Genomic DNA, 20026 nt, shown 5'->3' with positions numbered 1-20026 from the left:
AGATTTGTTTGTCAGGCAAAGGGTATGGGAGTGGACAGAAAAATACAGCTGAAGCCCAAAATCAATGATGATCATACTGAATGGTGGTGTAGTCTTGATGGGCAGTATGGTCTACTATTATCGCCAAGTCTTCTGTTGCATTTGTAGCACCGTCTTGATTTGGACTAAGTTATAGACACTGTACTTGCAAAGTTTTGGGTTAATATAATAAATAGTAAGCCTGCAAGCAGACTTCAGGAAGGAACAGAGACTGCTGAAACGGGCAGCAGATGAAAAGGAATGGGCTAAATGTGCACTTTGGGAAGATCATGATGGAGAGACAGAATAATCTGAATCATAGCAGGCCAAGCAGCAGAGGAACACTTTTTGGAAACACTATCCACTTGCTGTCACCAAACATTGGTGGTTGTGGAGTCTCAGATCCATCTGTTCTCGCACTCCCCTCGAAATAGTATGATTCAGATTATGAGATTGCAAGAACTGCAGATGCTGGAGTCAGAAATAATGAAGTGTGGAGCTAGAGGAACACAGTAGGCCAGGCAGCATCAGAGGAACAGGAAAGCTGACCAGAAGGGTCCCAGGCCCGAAACATCAGCTTTCCGGTTCCTCTGATGCTGCCTGGCCTGCTGTGTTCCTCCAGCTCCACACTTAGTATTTCTGACTCCAGCATCTGCAGTTCTTGCTATCTCATAATCTGAATCATACTATTTTGAGGGGAGTGCAAGAACGGCTGGATCTGAGGCTCCATAACCACCAATGTTTGATGGTGACAGCAAGTGGATAATGTTTCCAACAGAACACACAGGATACTTAGCTTTCTAAAAAGGAAAACTGGATATAAAATCAAAGAAGCTACGCAAAACTATTTCAGATGCATTGTTAGATCTCTCAGAGTACTGTATACAATTCTGAGCACTGCACTTTCAAAAAGATGTCAAGATCTTGGAGATGAAGTTAGAGGGGTTCACCAGGTTGAATCAGGAACAAAGATATTACAATTCGGTGGAAAGAAAGACAGATTGCTCAGAGAGTACAGAAAGGTTGCTGGAGAGGAAAATTTCTAATATCTGAAAATGGAGTGAAACAAGGAACCACAAACTTTCAGAAGGCTGGAGGGCACTTACTTGGTGACGACTTGCAGCTGATGGGAAAATTGTTAAGGTGTGCAAAGTTGGAGGGTTCTTACAAAGAGCCGCCACACACACAACTGGATAAATGGTCTCGCTTTACATGAATATTCTGTGCCTACACAGTATATGTTAATGCAACCCAGGGCTGTAACAATATGTTGCCTCCCTAACCTCCGAATATTGGAAAACATGAGTGCATCATATCTTTCAGTAGGGTTTTCACTCAATTACAACAAACTAAGTTCTAACTCCCCACTTTCATTTTAAAACTTCAGAGTCTAGCAAAAACTTGCCCTAGTAGTTTTTGCTTAAATACCTAAGGGTGTACTTACTATAACTTTCCTGTGCTCATAACAAGGAAGAGGGGTCTAGGTCAGACAACCCAACCTAGGACTAGAAACTTCTCAACAATGTGCATGATGTGTTTCATGAACGGACGAAGGTATAGGTGGTCTGATCAGCAAGTTTGCAGATGACACTAAGATTGTTGGAGTAGCAGATAGTGAAGGGGACTGTCAGAGATTACAGCAGAATACAGATAAACTGGTAAGTTGGGCAGATAAATGGCAGATGGAGTTCAATCCGGGCAAATGAGAGGTGATGCATTTTGGAAGATTGAATTCAAGGGCGCACTATACAGTAAATGGAAAAGTCCGAGGGAAAATTGATGAACAGAGACATCTGGGTGTTCAGGTCCATTGTTACCTGAAGATGGCAACACAGGTCAATAGGGTGGTCAAGGCGGCATGCGGCATGCTTTCCTTCATCGAACGGGGTATAGAGTACAAGAGCTGGCAGGTCATGTTGCAGCTGTGTAAGACTTTGGTTCGGCCACATTTAGAGTACTGTGTACAGTTCTGGTCGCCACATTACCAAAAGGATGTGGACGCTTTGGAGAGGGTGCAGAGGAGGTTCACCAGGATGTTGCCTGGTATGGAGGGTGCTAGCTTTGAAGAGAGGTTGAGTAGATTAGGATTAATTTCATTAGAAAGATGGAGATTGAGGGAGGACCTGATTGAGGTCTACAAAATCATGAGGGGTACAGACAGGGTGGATAGCAAAAAGCTTCCCCCCCCCCCCCCACCCCACCCCCCCAAAGAGTGGGGGATTCAATTACTAGGGGTCATGAGTTCAAAGTGAGAGGAGGAAAGTTTAAGGGAGATATGCATGGAAAGTTCTTTACGCAGAGGGTGGTGGGTGCCTGGAACATTTTGCCAGTGGAGGTGATAGATGCAGACACGTTAGCGTCTTTTAAGATATATCTGGACAGGTACATGTTTGGGCGGGGAGCAAATGGACACCGACTGTTAGAAAATAGATGACAGGTTAGATAGAGAATCTTAAGCGACGCAGGCTTGGAGGGCCAAAGGGCCTGCTCCTGTGCTGTTATTTTTTGTTCTTTGAATTACTTGAGATTCTGTATTGAATTAAATACTGCATGCAATCATTACGGAAGATACATTATTAAAATTTAACCAAGTTTCATCCCTCAACTCTTTTCACAAAAAAATTAGCATGAATCTCCTGTTTTAATTGACACCATTACAGCATTAGACTGATAAGGAAATTTGCTGACACTGGTGTTACACGTACGCAAGAGGATGTGTCAATATATGGTTAGCCCTTTGTCAAAGGCACTGTAACTAAGAAAGGTTAACACTACTAAATATTTATTGTGTATAATAATTATTGTTTGTGCCTTCTCCTCAAAGTGGGAGCTTTGAATTCAACAACAGGGAAGTTGACAATGGCTATCTTTGACATCAAGGCTACATTTGAACAAGTGTGGCATCATGGAGCTGTAGCAAAACTAGAGTTAATGGGAGTCAAAGAGAAAGCTCTCTGCTCCTTAGAGTCAGACTTAACACAAAAGGACATTTTTCAGCAGTCTGGCATCTTAACTTCAGAGTATCACTGCAGGATTTGACTTTATGAGTTCATCAGGGTAATGTCCTATTTCCAACCACCTACAGTTGATTCAATGGCCTTCCTTTCATAAGGTCAGAGGTAGGGAGGTTCACTTATGTGTGGGGCATTTAGCACCATTCGTGACTCTTCAGATAATAAAGCAATCCATCACAAACGCAGCAAGACCTAGACATATCCAGGCTTGGGATGACAAGTGGCATGCAGCTTTCATGGTACACAAAAGCCAGGTAACAACCATCGCCAACAAGAGAGCATCTAACCATTGTCCACTGACATTTAATAACATCTGCCAATGGTCTGCCCATCTCATCTGTATCTTCCTCAAACTTACAACTTTCTTCTTCACTATTAACCACTCTACCAATCTTGGTGTCATCTGCAAATTTGCTTCACATTTCCTGCACATTTCATCTATATCATTTATTATGTAACAAACAGTAAGGGTCCCAGTACTGATCCTTATGGTACACCATTGAACACCAGCCTCCAGTTACTCAAACAGCCTATCACTACCCTTTGGCTTAGTAATAGGACGCAGTTTCGATCCATCTTGTCAAGCGTCCCTCAATTCCACATACTTTAACCGTCCCAGTCTCCCACCTGGGGCCCCATCAGAAGCTTTGCTAAAATCCACATAAACAACATCAACCAAACTTCCTTTATTCACACACTTGATCACATTTTCATAAAAAAAACTAACAAATTTGTTATGCATGACCTCCCTCTGACAAAGCCATGCTGACTATCCCTAATGAACCCATGCCTTTCCAAGTGGGTATTAATTCGCCCCTTAAGAATTTTCTCCAATAGTTTCCTTACTCTTGACGTGAGGCTCACTGGTTTGCAATTTCTTGGTTCATCTCTACCATCCCACTTAAAAAAATGGAACAATATTAACCATCCTCCAGCCCTCTGGCACTTCCCCTATGGCCAAAAAATAATTAAAAGTTTGTGCCAGAGTCCCTGCAATTTCCTGTCTTGCCTCCCACAGCAGCCTGGGATGCAATTCATCAGGCCATTTGATTTGTCAGTTTTCAAGCCTGACAGAGCCTCCAATAGCTCATTTCCCATATGAAACCATGCAAATCTTCACAGTCCCTTTTCCTGAATTCTGTACCTACATTTTGCTTTTCCAGAGTGAAGACTGAACAGAAGGATTCCTTCAACATCCTTCTAAAATTCTGAGGCTTCATACACCGGTTGCCCCTTGATCCCCAGTCATCACCATCGCTCAAGATGTCTTGATAATTTCTGGCACTTTCAGTTTAAAGGCAGTTAGGCCACCGGGCGATGGACAGCTAAAAAGGAAGGTCAACTGACATTCCTGTTCCCCCATTTACCTTGTGAGTGCTTCTAGAAAGATGCAAATACATTTCTTTCAAAAAACTGGCTTTGGAACAGTGAGTTAAATGGCATCCTTCTGTGTTAGGTAATTTCATTCTAGGATCAGTCAAGCAAAGGCAGCCTTGACTATATGCTGCTTACATGCACCTTAATGGTTAACATTCTGAAACAACAGACACACACACACACACACACACACACACACACACACACACACACACACACACACACAAACACACACTTTGTTTTACACGCTGCCCTTAGTTCTGGAACGCTTTAACCTCTTCTCCCTCTCCTCAAAATCTGCTTTTGGTCAAATGTTCCAGTATCTCCTGCATTAGTCAGTTTGAGATTTGATCTCATTATACTGATTACAGAAGCTCAGTGCCATTTTACCATGTTAAATGGCATTATGTAAATCCAAAATTGCTGTGGACATCTGGTACCCGTGAAATACACAATGGCCTTCGGAAAGGACGATAGAATGAACCCACAATGGTAAGCAATTTGATTGAAACATAACATCTTAAAGGGGCCTTGATACAGTGGATGTGGAAAAGTTGTTTTCTTCTATGACAGAATCTAGAACAATGGATCACTATTTCAAAATAAGTGGGCACCAATTTAAGGCAGAGATGAAGAAAAACCGTTTCTCAGAGTGTCATGAGTCTTTGGAGTTCTCTTCTTGAAAAAGTAGTGAAAGTAGAGTCTTTAGATATTTTTAAAGCAAAGGTAGATAGGTTCTTGACAAGCAAAGGGATGAATGCATCAGGGATTGGCAGGAATGTGGAGTAATCAATGCAGCCATGATCTTGTTTAATGATGGGGCAGGTTTGAGGGGTTGAGTGGTCTCCATCTGCTCCTAATTATGGTGTTCACAAAGTGAATAGATTTAAGGGATTTTGTACTAGGAGCAATGTGAAGAAACCAGCGCAGAAGTAATTTTTAAAAAATGTATTTGAAATAGATTGATCCAAAGGCAGTCAATAACTAGTGTAGCTGGTCAACCAGACCTTAATTATTCCAAGAACAAGCCCTATACCAAAAACTTTACTCACTTGTGTTCCTCCAATGCCTTAGACACATTAACATTGGACACAATATCCCCATAAATTAATATGAAGTCCGAGCGAAGTAGTGACTTTGCATCCACATCCCTCAAGACATCTCCTAACGATCGGTAGGACTCAGAGCTCATGACATGGATGGTGTTTGGTGATGTCGAACGACTCCACTTTGATTTCCTGAGGAAGAATACATAACAAGACCATTAAAAAAGGTGAAGAATTCATCTTTCTTCCAACATTTTAATATTACCACCAATTTAATTTAGATAAAATTTTTCATCTGCCAACAATTACTCATCAGCTCTTCTCCACAACTAGTTAACATATCCACAATTCTATCTTTCTAAAAAGATCTGTCACACTTTAATCACCTCTTGTTCAACGGTTTTGCGTCTGCTGGCAACAGAGTGGCATGCAGTACAGGAAAATTACATCAGTTGTTTACCACTGTAATGCGAAATTCAGAATAAGATTATATATAAATAAGGTTGGTTTTACGCAACTTAAAAATGGAGACTGAGTTACATCTGCAAGACCCAATGCAAATACCTCCCTGCATCAAATCTCATGTCACATGAGGAGCAATGCTCCTGAAACTGTGCAACTATGCAGCAACCCAAACAATATGCAGAGGCCAAGCACATGCAGTAGGAGATGGGGATTGGGTCTTGTAGATGTAACTCAGTTGCGTTTTTAAAGTTAAGCAAACCCCATACTTACTTCTACATATTCCCATTCTGAATTCTAACATTCTAACAGAATACGGCCCTGTAAAGATACCATACAAGGCCATAGAGAAAAAAAATTCAAGTGGCTGAGCACTTGAAGAAATTGCCTGCAACCTCTGCAGGAAAGTCACAGAGAACGTTGCTGAGGACTGCAGCTAGTTTCGACCAAAAATGCACGCTGGCAGAGACTCACTATTGCTCTACAAAGGAGTTGCAGTCTCTGGAATGTTGACCTGATTTATTGATATCTTCACATATTACTCTCATCGTTCTCATAGCATGAATGTCCAGGCAGCACAACAGCATTACTTGCATCTGGAGACTTTCATAATATAGGATCTCTATTTTGTTACTTGCACAAATTTTCTTTTAAAAGAAAAACTACTAGACAAAGGCAACAGCAAAATAGAGTCAACAAATTACTAAAGAGAAACCACAAAAAAGGACATTAGTGAGAAATCTTGGAGCAAGCACGTGTTGAGTGCAGGGCATTGAAGTTAAAAAGGAGAGTGCATCTAGTTTACCAAATGGTTAATTGTCAACTTTGATTCTGTTCTCAAGTTTGTGGATTCAAATTGCACTGGAGAGATCAGAGTGTATTATTCAGTCTGACACTCCATTGCAATAAGAGGAATACTGCACTACCAAAGGTGCCATCTTCCCTCTCAGGTAGATAGGAAAGCTCCAATGAGGGAAGAGTAGACAGTTGTCAATACTTATTTCTCAAATCAACCTCCAGAAAAAAAACATTATCTGCTGATGCATTCTATCACCATTTCTGGGATCTTCCTGAATGAGCTATCAAGACATTGGAGAATTTGCACACTGCAAACATCTGGCCAAATTTTGTGTAATGGGATAGGTTCAGATTTGCTACTGGATACAGCAGCAATTTGAGGTGATGAATTAATGTGATCACAGAAGAGTCACAAGACTCAAAGCATTAACTCTTTTCCTCTCTACAGATGCTGCCAGACCTGCAAAGTTTGTCCAACATTTTGTTTTTGTTTCAGATTTCCAGCATCTGCAGTTCTTTGTTTTGTTTTATTCTGTTATCATTGGTGATATTGGAGTCAGTGTGTTAATTGAGAGGGAGAGGAGAATGTTTGCTGCAGGAAGTTATAACTTAGAACATGCTACTTTAAAAGGTTGTAAGTAGATTCAACTAAACTTTGCAGTGTCTTGGAGAAACAGCAGAGAATAGATCCAATTAGATAGCTCTTTCAAAGTCAGGTGCTGAGAGATTCTGGTATCTAATGATTACAACAGATGCTCAATTTTCTGTCTGCCATAACCTACTGCACAAATTCCATTTGTGAATTTTATAAGTTCTCATTACTGAATGTGTTCCTTGATTTTCTGTGCCATCCAGCAGCAGAAGATGTAGGTTTCCTGGACACCCGTCGCTGTAAGGAACTCCAGGCTGTAGTCAATCATCGCCACATTAGCAAGAGGGATCAAGGCCTGCAGCAGAATAGAAGACAGTTTCATTTTATATTAGTGAACATTGCAGCTAACCCCACCTACTGGCAAATCTCAAATCAATCAGCTGAGCACAAGATCTGCCCTTCATGTAACCAGGTCACACACAAAACATATTTCCTGAGGTAATAAAGTGTGGAGCTAGATGAACACAGCAGGCCAAGCAACATCTCAGGAGCACAAAAACTGACGTTTCGGGCCTAGACCCTTCAACAGAGAGGGGGATGGGGAGAGGGAACTGGAATAAATAGGGAGAGAGGGGAAGGCGGACCGAAGATGGAGAGAAAACAAGATAGGTAGAGAGTAGAGTATAGGTGGGGAGGTAGGGAGGGGACAGGTCAAGGAGGCGGGATGAGGTGGTAGGTAGGAAATGGAGGTGCGGCTTGAGGTGGGAGGAAGGGATGGGTGAGAGGAAGAACAGGTTAGGAAAGCAGAGACAGGCTGGGCTGGTTTTGGGATGCAGTGGGGGGAGGGGACGAGCTGGGCTGGCATGGTGATGCAGTGGGGGGAGGGGAGATTTTGAAGCTTGTGAAGTTCACATTGATATCATCGGGCTGCAGGGTTCCCAAGCGGAATATCAGTTGCTGTTCCTGCAACCTTCGGGTAGCATCATTGTGGCACTGCAGGAGGCCCATGATGGACATGTCGCCTGAGGAATGGGAGGAGGAGTTGAAATGGTTCATGACTGGGAGGTGCAGTTGTTTGTTGCGAACCAAGCAGAGGTGTTCTGCAAAGCGGCTCCCAAGCCTCCGCTTGGTTTCCCCAATGTAGAGGAAGCCACACCGGTTGCAATGGATACAATATACCACATTGGCAGATGTGCAGGTGAACATTTGCTTGATGAGGAAGGTCATCTTGGGGCCCGGGATGGGGGTGAGGGAGGTGGTGTAGGGGCTTGTGTAGCACTTCCTGCGGTTGCAGGGAAAGGTCCCGGGTGTGGTGGGGTTGGAGGGGAATGTGGAGTGGACAAGGGAGTCACGGAGAGAGTGGTCTCTCCGGAAGGCAGACAAGGGTGGGGATGGAAAAATAGCTTGGGTGGTGGGGTCGGATTGTAGATGGCGGAAGTGTCGGAGGATGATACGTTGTATCCGGAGGTTAGCGGGGTGGTATGTGAGAACGAGGGAAATCCTCTGGGGGCGGTTGTGGCGGGGGCGGGGTGTGAGGGATGTGCTGCGGGAAACGCGATCAAGGGTGTTCTCGACCACTGCGGGGGGGAAAGTTGCGGTCCTTGAAGAACGTGGACATCTGGGATGTGCGGGAGTGGAACGCCTCATCCTGGGAGCAGATGCAGCAGAGGCGGAGGAATTGGGAATAGGGCATGGATTTTTGCAGGAGGGTGGGTGGGAGGAGGTGTATTCTAGGTAGCTGTGGGAGTCAGTGGGCTTGAAATGGACATCAGTTTCTAGCTGGTTACCTGAGATGGAGACTGAGGGGTCCAGGAAGGTGAGGGATGTGTTGGAGATGGCCCAGGTGAACTTCAGGTTGGGGTGGAAGGTGTTGGTAAAGTGGATGAACTGTTCGAGCTCCTCTGGGGAGCAAGAGGTGGCGCCGATACAGTCAGCTTGTCCCCTACCCCCACTGCATCCCAAAACCAGCCCAGCTTGTCTCTGCTTCCCTAACCTGTTCTTCCTCTCACCCATCCCTTCCTCCCACCTCAAGCTGCACCTCCATTTCCTACCTACCACCTCATCCCGCCTCCTTGACCTGTCCATCTTCCCTGGACTGACCTATCCCCTCCCTACCTCCTCACCTATAATCTCCTCTCTACCTATTTTGTTTTCTGTCCATCTTCAGTCTGCCTCCCCCTCTCTCCCTATCTCTTCCAGTTCCCTCTCCCCATCCCCCTCTCTGGTGAAGGGTCTAGGCCCGAAACGTCAGTTTTTGTGCTCCTGAGATGTTGCTTGGCCTGCTGTGTTCATCCAGCTCCACACTTTGTTATCTTGGATTCTCCAGCATCTGCAGTTCCCATTATCACTGATACAATATTTCCTGAGGGGGTGGTGGGAACAGCCTTGGGCAACTTTTTTTAAATTCACTCTTAGGATGTGGGCATCACTAATTGCCCATTTCTGGTTGCCCTTGAGAAGGTGATGGTGAGCTGTCTCCTTGAACCACAGCAATCCATGATTCCACAGTCTAACCTGGAGAGAGAAAACAAATTCTTATCTGTCTTAGAGGAGATGCTGCTTCTTAAATTATTGTCTGAGTTTTCGTCTCATCACCTGTGGAAAATGTCCCCCTGCTATCCAGCCTATCCAATTCCTTCAAGATCTTGTATGATTCAAAGAGATCATCACTCATTCTTCTAAATACCAATGCATATAGGTTTAACCTGTTCAGCATATCTTCACGGGAAAAACACTTCATCCCAGGAATGAGATCACAGAAGTTTATGGTGCTGAAGGTGTTCAGTTGGCCCTATGAGCATCATTACTGGGTGTCAATCTCCTACTTAATCTCATACCCTTGCACATCATATCTATTCTTTTGCGATCACTTCAAATCTATGCCTCTCATTCTTGCTCAATTTACAAGTGGGAAAGATTGATGTGAGTGAAAATTTTCTGAACTTTTGTTTAGTAACAACATAATTGTTTTAAACAGGGAGACCAAAACTGTACATAGTTTTCCACATATGGTCTCACCAATGCTCTGAAACTTGCAGTGAAATATTTCCAGGTTCCCCTGGACCAAATGGCCTTAGCTTGTGCAGTAAACTTTGATGTGGCACCTTAAGTTATTCTGACTCACTGGCGTGCCAGAAATTGAGCCTCGCTACTCCCGGAGTAGTCACAAAAGTTAAAGATTTTATAAACTACACAAAGCTCCTCAATTTGCGTGATTTTCAGATCCCAGTTGACAGAAAGCATAAGCTAAGTTTTTGTACTGAACAAGGATCACTATTTGACACAAGCTCATGTAAATACAACACTCTCATTTAGAACTCTAATCCCTTTTATAAACTCCCCATACACATACACAGATAGAACAGAGAACAAAAAATAGGTTATGGATAGAGGGGAAATTCTGAAAAGATAGTTCAGTAGCTTGAGGACGATGCCAAGATTGTTGGTATAGTGGACAGTGAAGGTCATGTAAAATTACAAAGAAATCTTGATCAAATGGGTCAATGGGTTTACGAGTGGCAGATAGACTTTAATTTGGATAAATGTGAGGTATTGCATTTTGGTTAAACAAACAAGGGCAATACATATACAATTAAAAATAGGGCCTGGGGTAGTGTTGTAGAACAGAGAGACCTAGGGATTCAGGTATGTAATTCTTCAAACTTTGCATCACATATCAATAAGGTGATTAAGAAAGTGTTTAGCACATTTGCCTTCATTGATCAGAATTTTGAGTATAGGAGTTGGGACGTTATGTTGAGGTTGTACAGGGCCTTAGTGAGGCCTCTTCTAGAATATTGTGTCCAGTTCTGGTCCGCTGTTATAGGAAGGACATTATTAAGCTGGACAGACTTCAGAAGAGATTTACCTGGACGTTGCCAGGAGTGGAAGGTTTGAGTTACATGGAGAGGCTGGATAGTCTGGAACTTTTTTTCACTGGAGGGTAGGAGGTTGAGGTGTGACCTTGTAGAGATTTTGAAAATCATGAGGGGTGTAGATAAGGTGAATTTTCCCTAGGGCGGGGGAATTTCAAAAGTAGGGGGTATATTTTTAAGGCAAGAGAAGGGTATATAAAAAAAGACATGGGCAATTTTTTTTGTAAACAGTGTGGCTTGTGTGTGGAATGAACTTCTAGAGGAAGTACTGGATGTGGATACAGTTACAATGTTTAAAAGACATTTAGATAAGTTCATGAATAAGAAATGTTTGGGATGATATGGGCCAAGCTCAGGCAGGAGGGAATAGTTCAGTTTGGGATTATGGTCAGCATGGACTGAAGGGTCTGTTTCCGTGCTGTATGGCTCTGACTCTAGTCTATGTTCCTGGGTTCTTGTTACTAAAACGATTGCTACGACTTCTCTGCTGACCAGTAGGTTGCTTCAGTCATCTTTCTCTATATACTTCCACTAGTTGATGACAAACACAAGGTGGCTGGCTCCTTAAAGTCTCTGACTCATCAGCTAGAAGTCTTGGTTTACAACAATTGTTGCAGGAAAAATAAACTGATTTTCTTCAGGTTTTATGGTGCACTTTGATTGCGGGGAACAGAAGGATTGCTTCCGAGCTGGTGAAAATCTCTATAATCTCTCTCTAACTTGCTCCAAGCTGTTCAGTTACCAGGGAATCAGCTAGGGTTGTTAGCAGGGAAAAAGATCTCTGCCATTGACAACTAGTCACTCGTCTAGAGGCCAATCAACTTCTTTTAGCCAGCAAAGCTGCTTCTGCATACACCCTCAGCTCCAAATTGTCTGAAAAATCAAACTTCAATCACTGCTTGTTCAAACAGTTTTTTATGATGCTTGGCATGCATGTTAGAATACTTGCTTTTCAAAACTGCAGCCACCCTCTCAAACACTGTGGTTAAAACAGTACTTTTTTTCAGTCCACATTTTAGAAATCTAAAATCTAAAAACTAAAATGACACTGAAATCCCTTCTGGAAATCCAAGTATACCACATCTACAGGCTCCCATCCATCCACCGTAAATTGTCAAAAACTCTAATAAATTAATTAAACATTACTTCCTTTTCTAAAGTCATGGTGGTATTGCTTGATCACATCATTAGTTTCTAAGTATTCTGCTCCAACTTCATTAACTGAAACACATTCCAATGACACAGGTATTCATTTAATTGGCATATAGTTTCTTGCTTCTGGTTTGGTCTACATCCTTTCTTGAATTTCCTTTTTTTTCCCCCCCTAATACACTGGAACACTTCCATAAGGTGATAAATTTTAGAAGATTATAACCACTGTATCCATTATCTGTACTGTCAATTCTTTTAAGATCGGAGAACACAGGCCATCTTGTCCTGGGTACTTGTCTGCCTTTAGGTCCAATAGTTTTCCTCACACTTTTTCCCTAGTCAGGGTGATTACCTTGAGTTTGTTCCTGTCTATAAACATATTGACTTTTGATTAGATTTGAGGAAGCTTTTCAAATCTTCCACCAAGATGACAGGAACAAAACACCTCTTCAAAGTCCTTGTCATCTTTGTTTTCCTTTACAGAAATAGACATTGCTGGAAAAGCTCAGCAGATCTGGCAGCATCTGCAAACAGAAAACACAGTTAACGTTTCAGGCTCGGTGACCCTTCCTCAGAAGATGGTGCTAATCAACGGTTACCTGACCCGAAATATTGACTAATTTTTCTTCAAAGGTGCTGCCAGACCTACTGAGTTTTTCCAACATCTGTTTTTGTTTCTGATTTACAGCATCCACAGTTCTTTTGGTTTTTATTTTATTTTCCATTAATGATTCCTCAGACTCTTTCAAAGTGCTATCTTTCCTTGATAATTTCCTATTCAAATACTAATAAAAACAGTAATAAGAGTTTCTACATCACCAGCTAGCTTTCTTGCATACTCTGCCTTCTACCTTTTTATTACTTTAGTCAGACTTTGCTGTTTCTTAGAAGGTCTGTACAATTCTTTGACTTACTCCTAAGTTTTGCTGATTTGGACAATGTTTCTTTCAATGTGATAGTGTTATCCTTAATTTTCCTTTTTTAGCCACAGGTAACACATCCTTGTCAAAGTCTTTCTTTCTCACTGGGATAATTCATCTTGAATATTACTAAACATCTCCTTATCAACAACAATTTCAAAATATGAGAAGAGAGTCAAGTATCTGCAGGACAAGGAAGCATAACACAAGGCAATGATTCCATCAACCCTCCAACACTAACTATATTTACAGTTTTTGTAAATTTTTAAGCAAAATGGGGCTTGGTCTAATGTGACACAAGATGATATTAATTTAGACTATAAACTGATCATTTTTTTGGCACTCATCTGTCAAAGTAACAGGAAAACCCATCAGAAACAGAAGCTGTTGTTGTGCGTCAGGCTATACATGCAAACTTTCCTGACCTGATAATCTGCTGTTTCCTGTTCATCTTTGCCAAACACACTACCCTTTTTCAAAGGTAAGGGAAAGAGTCTGGCATCATCTTTCAATATCTCATCTAAGGCAGCGAATTTTATATGCAACTCAAAATTGAAAATTTTTTCAGCCACGTGGGCCATCACATACCAATCTTTGTTCAAGCAATGATAACAAGGTGTAAGCTAGACGAACACAGCAGGCCAAGCAGCATCTTAAGAGCAGGAAAGCTGACGTTTCAGGCCTAGACCCTTCATCAGAAATGGGGGAAGGGGGGAGGGGGGAAGAGGGTTCTGAAATAAATAGGGAGAGAGGGAGAGTCAGACTGAAGATGGACAGAGGAGAAGTTAGGTGGAGAGGAGACAGACAAGTTAAAGAGGCAGGGATGGAGCCAGTAAAGGTGCATGTAGATGGGGAGGTAGGGAGGAGATAGGTCAGTCAAAATAACAAAGTATACAGCTGGATGAACACAGCATCTTAGGTGCAGGAAAGCCAACATTTCAGGCCTAGACCCTTCATCAGAACTAAGGGGAAGGGGGTTCTGAAATAAATAGGGAGAGACGGGGGCAGGCAAATCAAAGATGAATAGAGAAGATAGGTGGAGAGGAGACAGACAAGTTAAGGGGGGGGTGGAGTCAGTAAAGGTGAGTGTAGGTGGGGAGGGCTCCCCCTCTCTATTTATTTCAGAACCTTCTTCCCCTCCCCTATTTCTGATGAAGGGTCTAGGCCCGAAACGTCAGCTTTTGTGCTCCTGAGATGCTGCTTGGCCTGCTGTGTTCATCCAGCTCCATACTTTGTTATCTCGGATTCTCCAGCATCTGTAGTTCCCTGTGAAGAAAAAGGGGTGACAGGCAAGAGGGTTGGACAGTGAAAGCAATTGCAAAGTTGATGGACAGGCAGGGGTATAGCGGTGATGACTCTTGGATTAGCAATCCAGAACCCCGTGCCAATGTTCTGCGGACTGGGTTTAAATCCTATCATGGCAGATGGTGGAATTTGAATCATTTAAAAAAAATAGAATTAAACGCTAGTCTTCTGCCGCCTGGAGGTGGGGGACGGTGGCGGCATAAAAAGGGGTAAGTGAGAACCTCTCTGACCATGTTAATGGGTGGCGGGGATATTTCTCCTCCTCAGCCCCTGATGCCAGCCCCATGCTGCAGCGTCCTTCAGCTCTCGGCAGCTCCTGACTCACCCGTGGCAGGTCCTTGGTGATGGGGAAGAACTTCCGATTGAAGCTGTCTGCCACCAGCACTGCCTGAAGCGGCAGCACTTGCTCGGCCTCCCCCTCAGGCGCACGGCCCGGACCAGGAGCCGCTTTCTGCTTCGCCGCCATTTTGGAGGGAGGTGAGCTTCCGGCCCTGCCCCTCTCCCCCATTGGCTCAGCGTCCGCCCGCCATCTTGGTAATGTGCGACCCCGTGCTGCGCCTCTCCCCCGATTGGCCCGGCGCTCTGCCGTCATCTTTGTAAAGGTGATGGAACGGAGCGCCAGAGAAAGCAATGCACTCCCAAACCCTTCAACTTCAAAACATACCAAGCGCAGGTAACAAGGTGTGGAGCTGGATGAACACAGCAGGCCAAGTAGCATCAGAGGAGCAGGAAAGCTGATGTTTCGGGCCTAGACCCTTCTTCAGAAAAGTACATGAGTTGAAGGGTCAGAGTTGAATATTCAGAAAAATTTGTGTAAAAATATAAAATGCTGCAAGTACACGGTGTGTCGGTCAACATCTTGAAATAGGCGATAAACATTGTGGTTTTTTTATCCATCATGCACCCCTGACTTTTCCCTTATGCCTTAAATTCTTCTGTTAATCTTCATTTTGCCACACAATTTACATCTACATTGCACATCCAACAAAGTCAACCACCCAAGACACTTCACAAATGAGCTACTGAAACAAATTTTGACGGAGAGCCACAAAAGGCGTTGTACAGGACAAAAGAGCAAAACATTCTTCAACAAAGTTAGGTTTTAAAGAGAATCCTAAAGGAGCAGAGAATTCGAGGCTTAGGGAAGGAATTTAAGCATTTGGGCTCAAGGTTGCTGAACATGCAGACGGAATAGTAGGGAGGTGGATAAATGGTTTGAACTGGAGGAATTTAGAGATCTTGGACGGTTGTTTGGCTGAAATTGGAGAGGCAGGGGCACTAACATATAAAAATTTGCCATCAGGGTTACTCCTTATGTTTCCTCAAAATCCAACTCCTGTGAACTGTCACAACATGAGCAAAACAAAAAAAACCAGCAGAATGTTTACATACTGATTGAATAGTAAAATAAACAATATCATAATGTCAAATTAAACTTTTTGAATATCTTGCGATAATCCTAATTCATTCTAGCAATATAAGCAATGCATATCCTACATGTGAGGACAGAAATTTGCTACAATATTGGAAATATGTATTTTGTGAAACATTTATTCCTTGTCCACTGATAATACCATCCATTTTATATTAATTCACAAGATGTTGGTGTTGCAGGCTGAGCCAATGTTTTATTTTCCACCCAGGATCAAAGAAAGAACTGTGGATGCTTGAAATTTGAATCAAAAAGACATTGCTGGAGAAACAGGTCTGACATCATTTGTGGGGAGAAAACAGAATCAATGTATTGGGTCCTTTGATCCTCCAACAAAGTGGGCAATTTTGTCCTCAACCCTATTTGTTCTTAAAAAGATGGTGATGAGCTGGCTATGTGTAGATTTGCAGGATATTGTTATTGTTTGGGAATCTGGATTTTAAAGTAGAGCTGGAGTGCAGAGATTTTAGTTTTCACATCTGTGAAAAAGACTTCTTTTAACAAATGTCAGAAAATTAGTTTTGGACAATTAATTCAAACATAAATGGGTGGTGTAGTTAATGCTGTCGAAGATTACAAAGAGATCTTGACAGATAGGATCAATGGGCTGAGGAGTGGCAGATGGAGTTTAATTCAGAGAAATGCAAGCTATTGCATTTTGGTAAAACAAAAAAGGACAGGACTAGTACAATTAATAGTAGGACATTGGGTAGTATTGTAAAGTAGAGAGACCCAGGGGTTCAGTGCATAATTCTTTGAAGTTTGCATCATGTAGACAGGGTGGTTAAGAAGGTATTTAGCACGCTTGCCTTCATTGCTCAGACTTTTGAGTTCTTAGGAAGGGTGACTGGACATGAAATGTTAACTCTAATTTCTCCATACAGATTCTGCAGATATGCTGAGCTTTTCCAGCAACTTCTGTTTTTGTTTCTGATTTACAGAATTCATAGTTCTTTCAGTTTTTTTGAGTATAGGAGTTGAGCATGTTGAAGTTGTACAGGACGTTGATACGGCCTCTTCTGGAGTACTGTGTGAAGTTCTGGTCACCTGTTATAGGAAGGATATTATCAAGCTGGACAGCGTTCAGAAAAGATTTACCAGGATGTTGCAGTGAATATAAGTTTTGAGTTCTAGGGAGAGGATAGAAAGTCTAGGACATTTTTCACTGGAGCATGAGAGGTTGAGGGATGAGCTTTTGGAGGTTTTTAAAATCATGAGGGATATAGATAAGTTGAAGCTTTCCCCGGGTGGGGGTTGTCAAGACCGGGGAGCATATTTTTAAGGTGAGAAGAGAAAGATTTGGAAGAGACATGAGGGGCAATTTTTTTAGTAGGAATGAACTTCCATAGGAACTGATGGATTTGGGTACAGTTACATGTTTAAAAGACATTTGATTAAGAAAGGTTTGGAGAAACAAGTGTGGGCAGGTGGGAGTAGTTTAGTTTGGGATTATGGTCAGCATGGACTGGTTGGATCAAAGGGCATGCTTTTGTGCCGTGTGACTTCATAATTTGCAAGAATGCAAGTGACTTAAGTTAAACAATTCAATAAAATTGCCTGGGAGAGGAATTGATGGAGCTTTTACAAAATATAACTTTTATGACATACAGCAAAAAATGGGTGGCCAAGAAGGCTGAATTCAGAAGAAATATAATTCTAGTAGAAGGGCTGTTTTTCAGTTTTTTGGAATCACCAGTTCGTGTAAGTTTCATTTTTATAAGTCTCTAGGTTTTTTAGAGTTGGTAAAATCTTTAGCCTGACAGTACTGAAAGGAAGTCTATGGAGAAGTGGAATCAATTGAGTAAGAATTATTAAAAATATATTGATATTGGTGCTTCACTGGGGTTGAATTTCTGTAAAGAACTAGGAAAAGGGTGAATTTTTTTAGCTGTTTATGTTAAGATTGCATATATGGTTTTGTTTTTAATTATTTAGCTCTGAGGAGATATTGGAGAAAGTTGGGTTGTTCTCACTGGAACAGTGAAGGTTGAAGGGCAACCTGATAGAAGTCTACAAGATTATGAAAGGCATGGACAGAGTGGACAGTGAGAAGCTTTTTCCCAGCGTGGAAGAGTCAATTACTAGGGGGCATAGGCTTAAGGTGCGAGGGAAGTTTTTTTACACAGAGGGTGGTGGGTGCCTGGAACTTGCTGCCAGGGAAGATGTTGGAAGCAGATATGACAGTGACTTTTAAAGGGCGTCTTGACAAATACATAAATAGGATGGGAATGGAGGGATACTGTCTCCGAAAAGGTAGAGGGTTTTAGTCGTGATGGGCAGCATGTCGGTGCAGGCTTGGAAGGCCGAAGGGACTGTTCCTGTGCTGTAATTTTCTTTGTTCTTTGTTCTTTATTTTGTGTAATTATCTTGCAATTTTCTGTTAGTTGTCAGCTTGCCTCTGTGCATACTTCCATTGCTTCTGAAGTCAGAGAATAAGATTCTTGATCAGGTCCCATTCCAAGGCTTGGACATCAAGCAGTCAAGGCTGCTCTTCCAAAGGAAGACTGAAGAAATACCACACCATCAGAGGCTCTACCTTTGGATGAGTCATTAAACCAATGTTCCACCTGCCTTCTGAGGTGCTTGTAAAAGATCCTGTGGCACTATTTTTAAGAAGAATAGGGCAGTTGTGCCCACTGCCCTATTCAATATTTAACTTTCATCCAGCATCATACAAATCGATCTGGTCATTACAAGGGTGCTGACTGTTGGAACTTATTGTGTAAAAATTGGGCTGTCATATTTCCTATACTGCAGCGATGAGTGCACTTAGCATTTTTTTTTGTGGCAAAACTACAATTTGAGTATGGTAGATGTAAAAATGTGATACAAATATCAGTCTTTCTTTTTTATTGAGGGAATGACACTGTCGGATATGCAGTCATTCAGATGAAACATTGATCCTGACTCCTGCTGTTTGAAGAGGATGTAAAAAATGCAGTGCAGGCTTGAAGGGCCAAATGGCCTACTCCTGCACCTATTTTCTATGTTTCTGTTTCATAACACCATACTGGATAAATAAAAAATTCCATTATTCCCACTTCAAGCAATAATGTTTATCCAGTTATTATCGCACTGTTGTTTGCAGGAACATGCTGGACGCAAAATTTGTTACCGTACAATAATGTTACAACAACGACTATGTTACAAAAATACTTTCTTGGCTATGAAGCAGTTTGGCAGCCCAAGGTTGTGGGAGATGTTAAAACAATGCAATTTTTTTTTCCAAATCTGATAATAAACAACTTAAACAGGGATTTTGACTGAAATATTTACAGTATACTGGAACGTATGGCATCTTTTCAAATGAATTACTGCAGCCGTAGGTGAGGTGTACATTAAACAGGACTTCATTGCCGTAGTAACTTAAAATCCTGTTGTATTGACCACTTTATTTACATGCTGAAAAAAAAACTATTCAGTGAGTTTGAATCCACGTCTCTGTCCATTACTCAACAATATTGACATCCACAAGGTTAATGAACCAGTTACTACATGGATGTTACATTGGGCTAGAGATACAGCAAAAGAGTGAACAACACTGATCTATAGTGATCTTAGGTCAAAGGACATAATTCCAAAGAAGTGCAGGTGATTCAAAACTTAGAAAACTTATTGAGTAATAAGGAAGATGCACCTCTGTGGGAATACCACTACCTCATAGTCTGCAGCAGTTCAGGAAGACAACACATCATCACATTCTCAAGGGTAGTTAGGTATGGGCAATAAACATTAAGGTAGATATGCACATGACATGAGTGAATTCTTTTTTTAAAAAAAAGGAACCCACAAGGCATCTTTTTAAATTTCCTGTGTCAACACATAAAGGAAATTAAATTGGGACAAAGATCTAAACTTGATGGATTGTGGTTGCATATCAGATTGAATGTAAACTAATCCGTCAAGCAGATTGTGAACTAGTCAGTTGCATTATTCTCCCTCTCCACTCCGAAAATTCAATTTAAAGAGATATCTTTGGCCTTTCTGTGGTATACCATATATACTGTCGATTCTCCAGCACAAACTTCACTGGAA

The 20026-nt window shown here is 42.0% G+C and overlaps 1 protein-coding gene across 1 annotated transcript in view; it reads right to left on the bottom strand.

Annotated features, from left to right (window-relative positions):
• eif2b5 (eukaryotic translation initiation factor 2B, subunit 5 epsilon) overlaps positions 1-15057 on the bottom strand; it is a 54224-nt gene extending 39167 nt beyond the window's left edge. Inside the window, exons 1-3 of the mRNA XM_048542187.2 lie at positions 14885-15057; positions 7538-7662; positions 5462-5647 (exon numbers count right to left, since the gene is read on the bottom strand). Coding sequence (XP_048398144.2) covers positions 5462-5647; positions 7538-7662; positions 14885-15025 — 452 coding nt within the window. The 5' untranslated portion in view covers positions 15026-15057. The remainder of the gene's footprint in view (positions 1-5461; positions 5648-7537; positions 7663-14884) is intronic.
• Positions 15058-20026: the final 4969 nt, after the last annotated feature.

Source organism: Stegostoma tigrinum, chromosome 14 (assembly GCF_030684315.1).
Source record: "Stegostoma tigrinum isolate sSteTig4 chromosome 14, sSteTig4.hap1, whole genome shotgun sequence".
Classification (NCBI taxonomy): Eukaryota; Metazoa; Chordata; class Chondrichthyes; order Orectolobiformes; family Stegostomatidae; genus Stegostoma; species Stegostoma tigrinum.
Note: the sequence above shows the minus strand (reverse complement) of the source record. Positions and strands in the feature narration are given on the sequence as shown.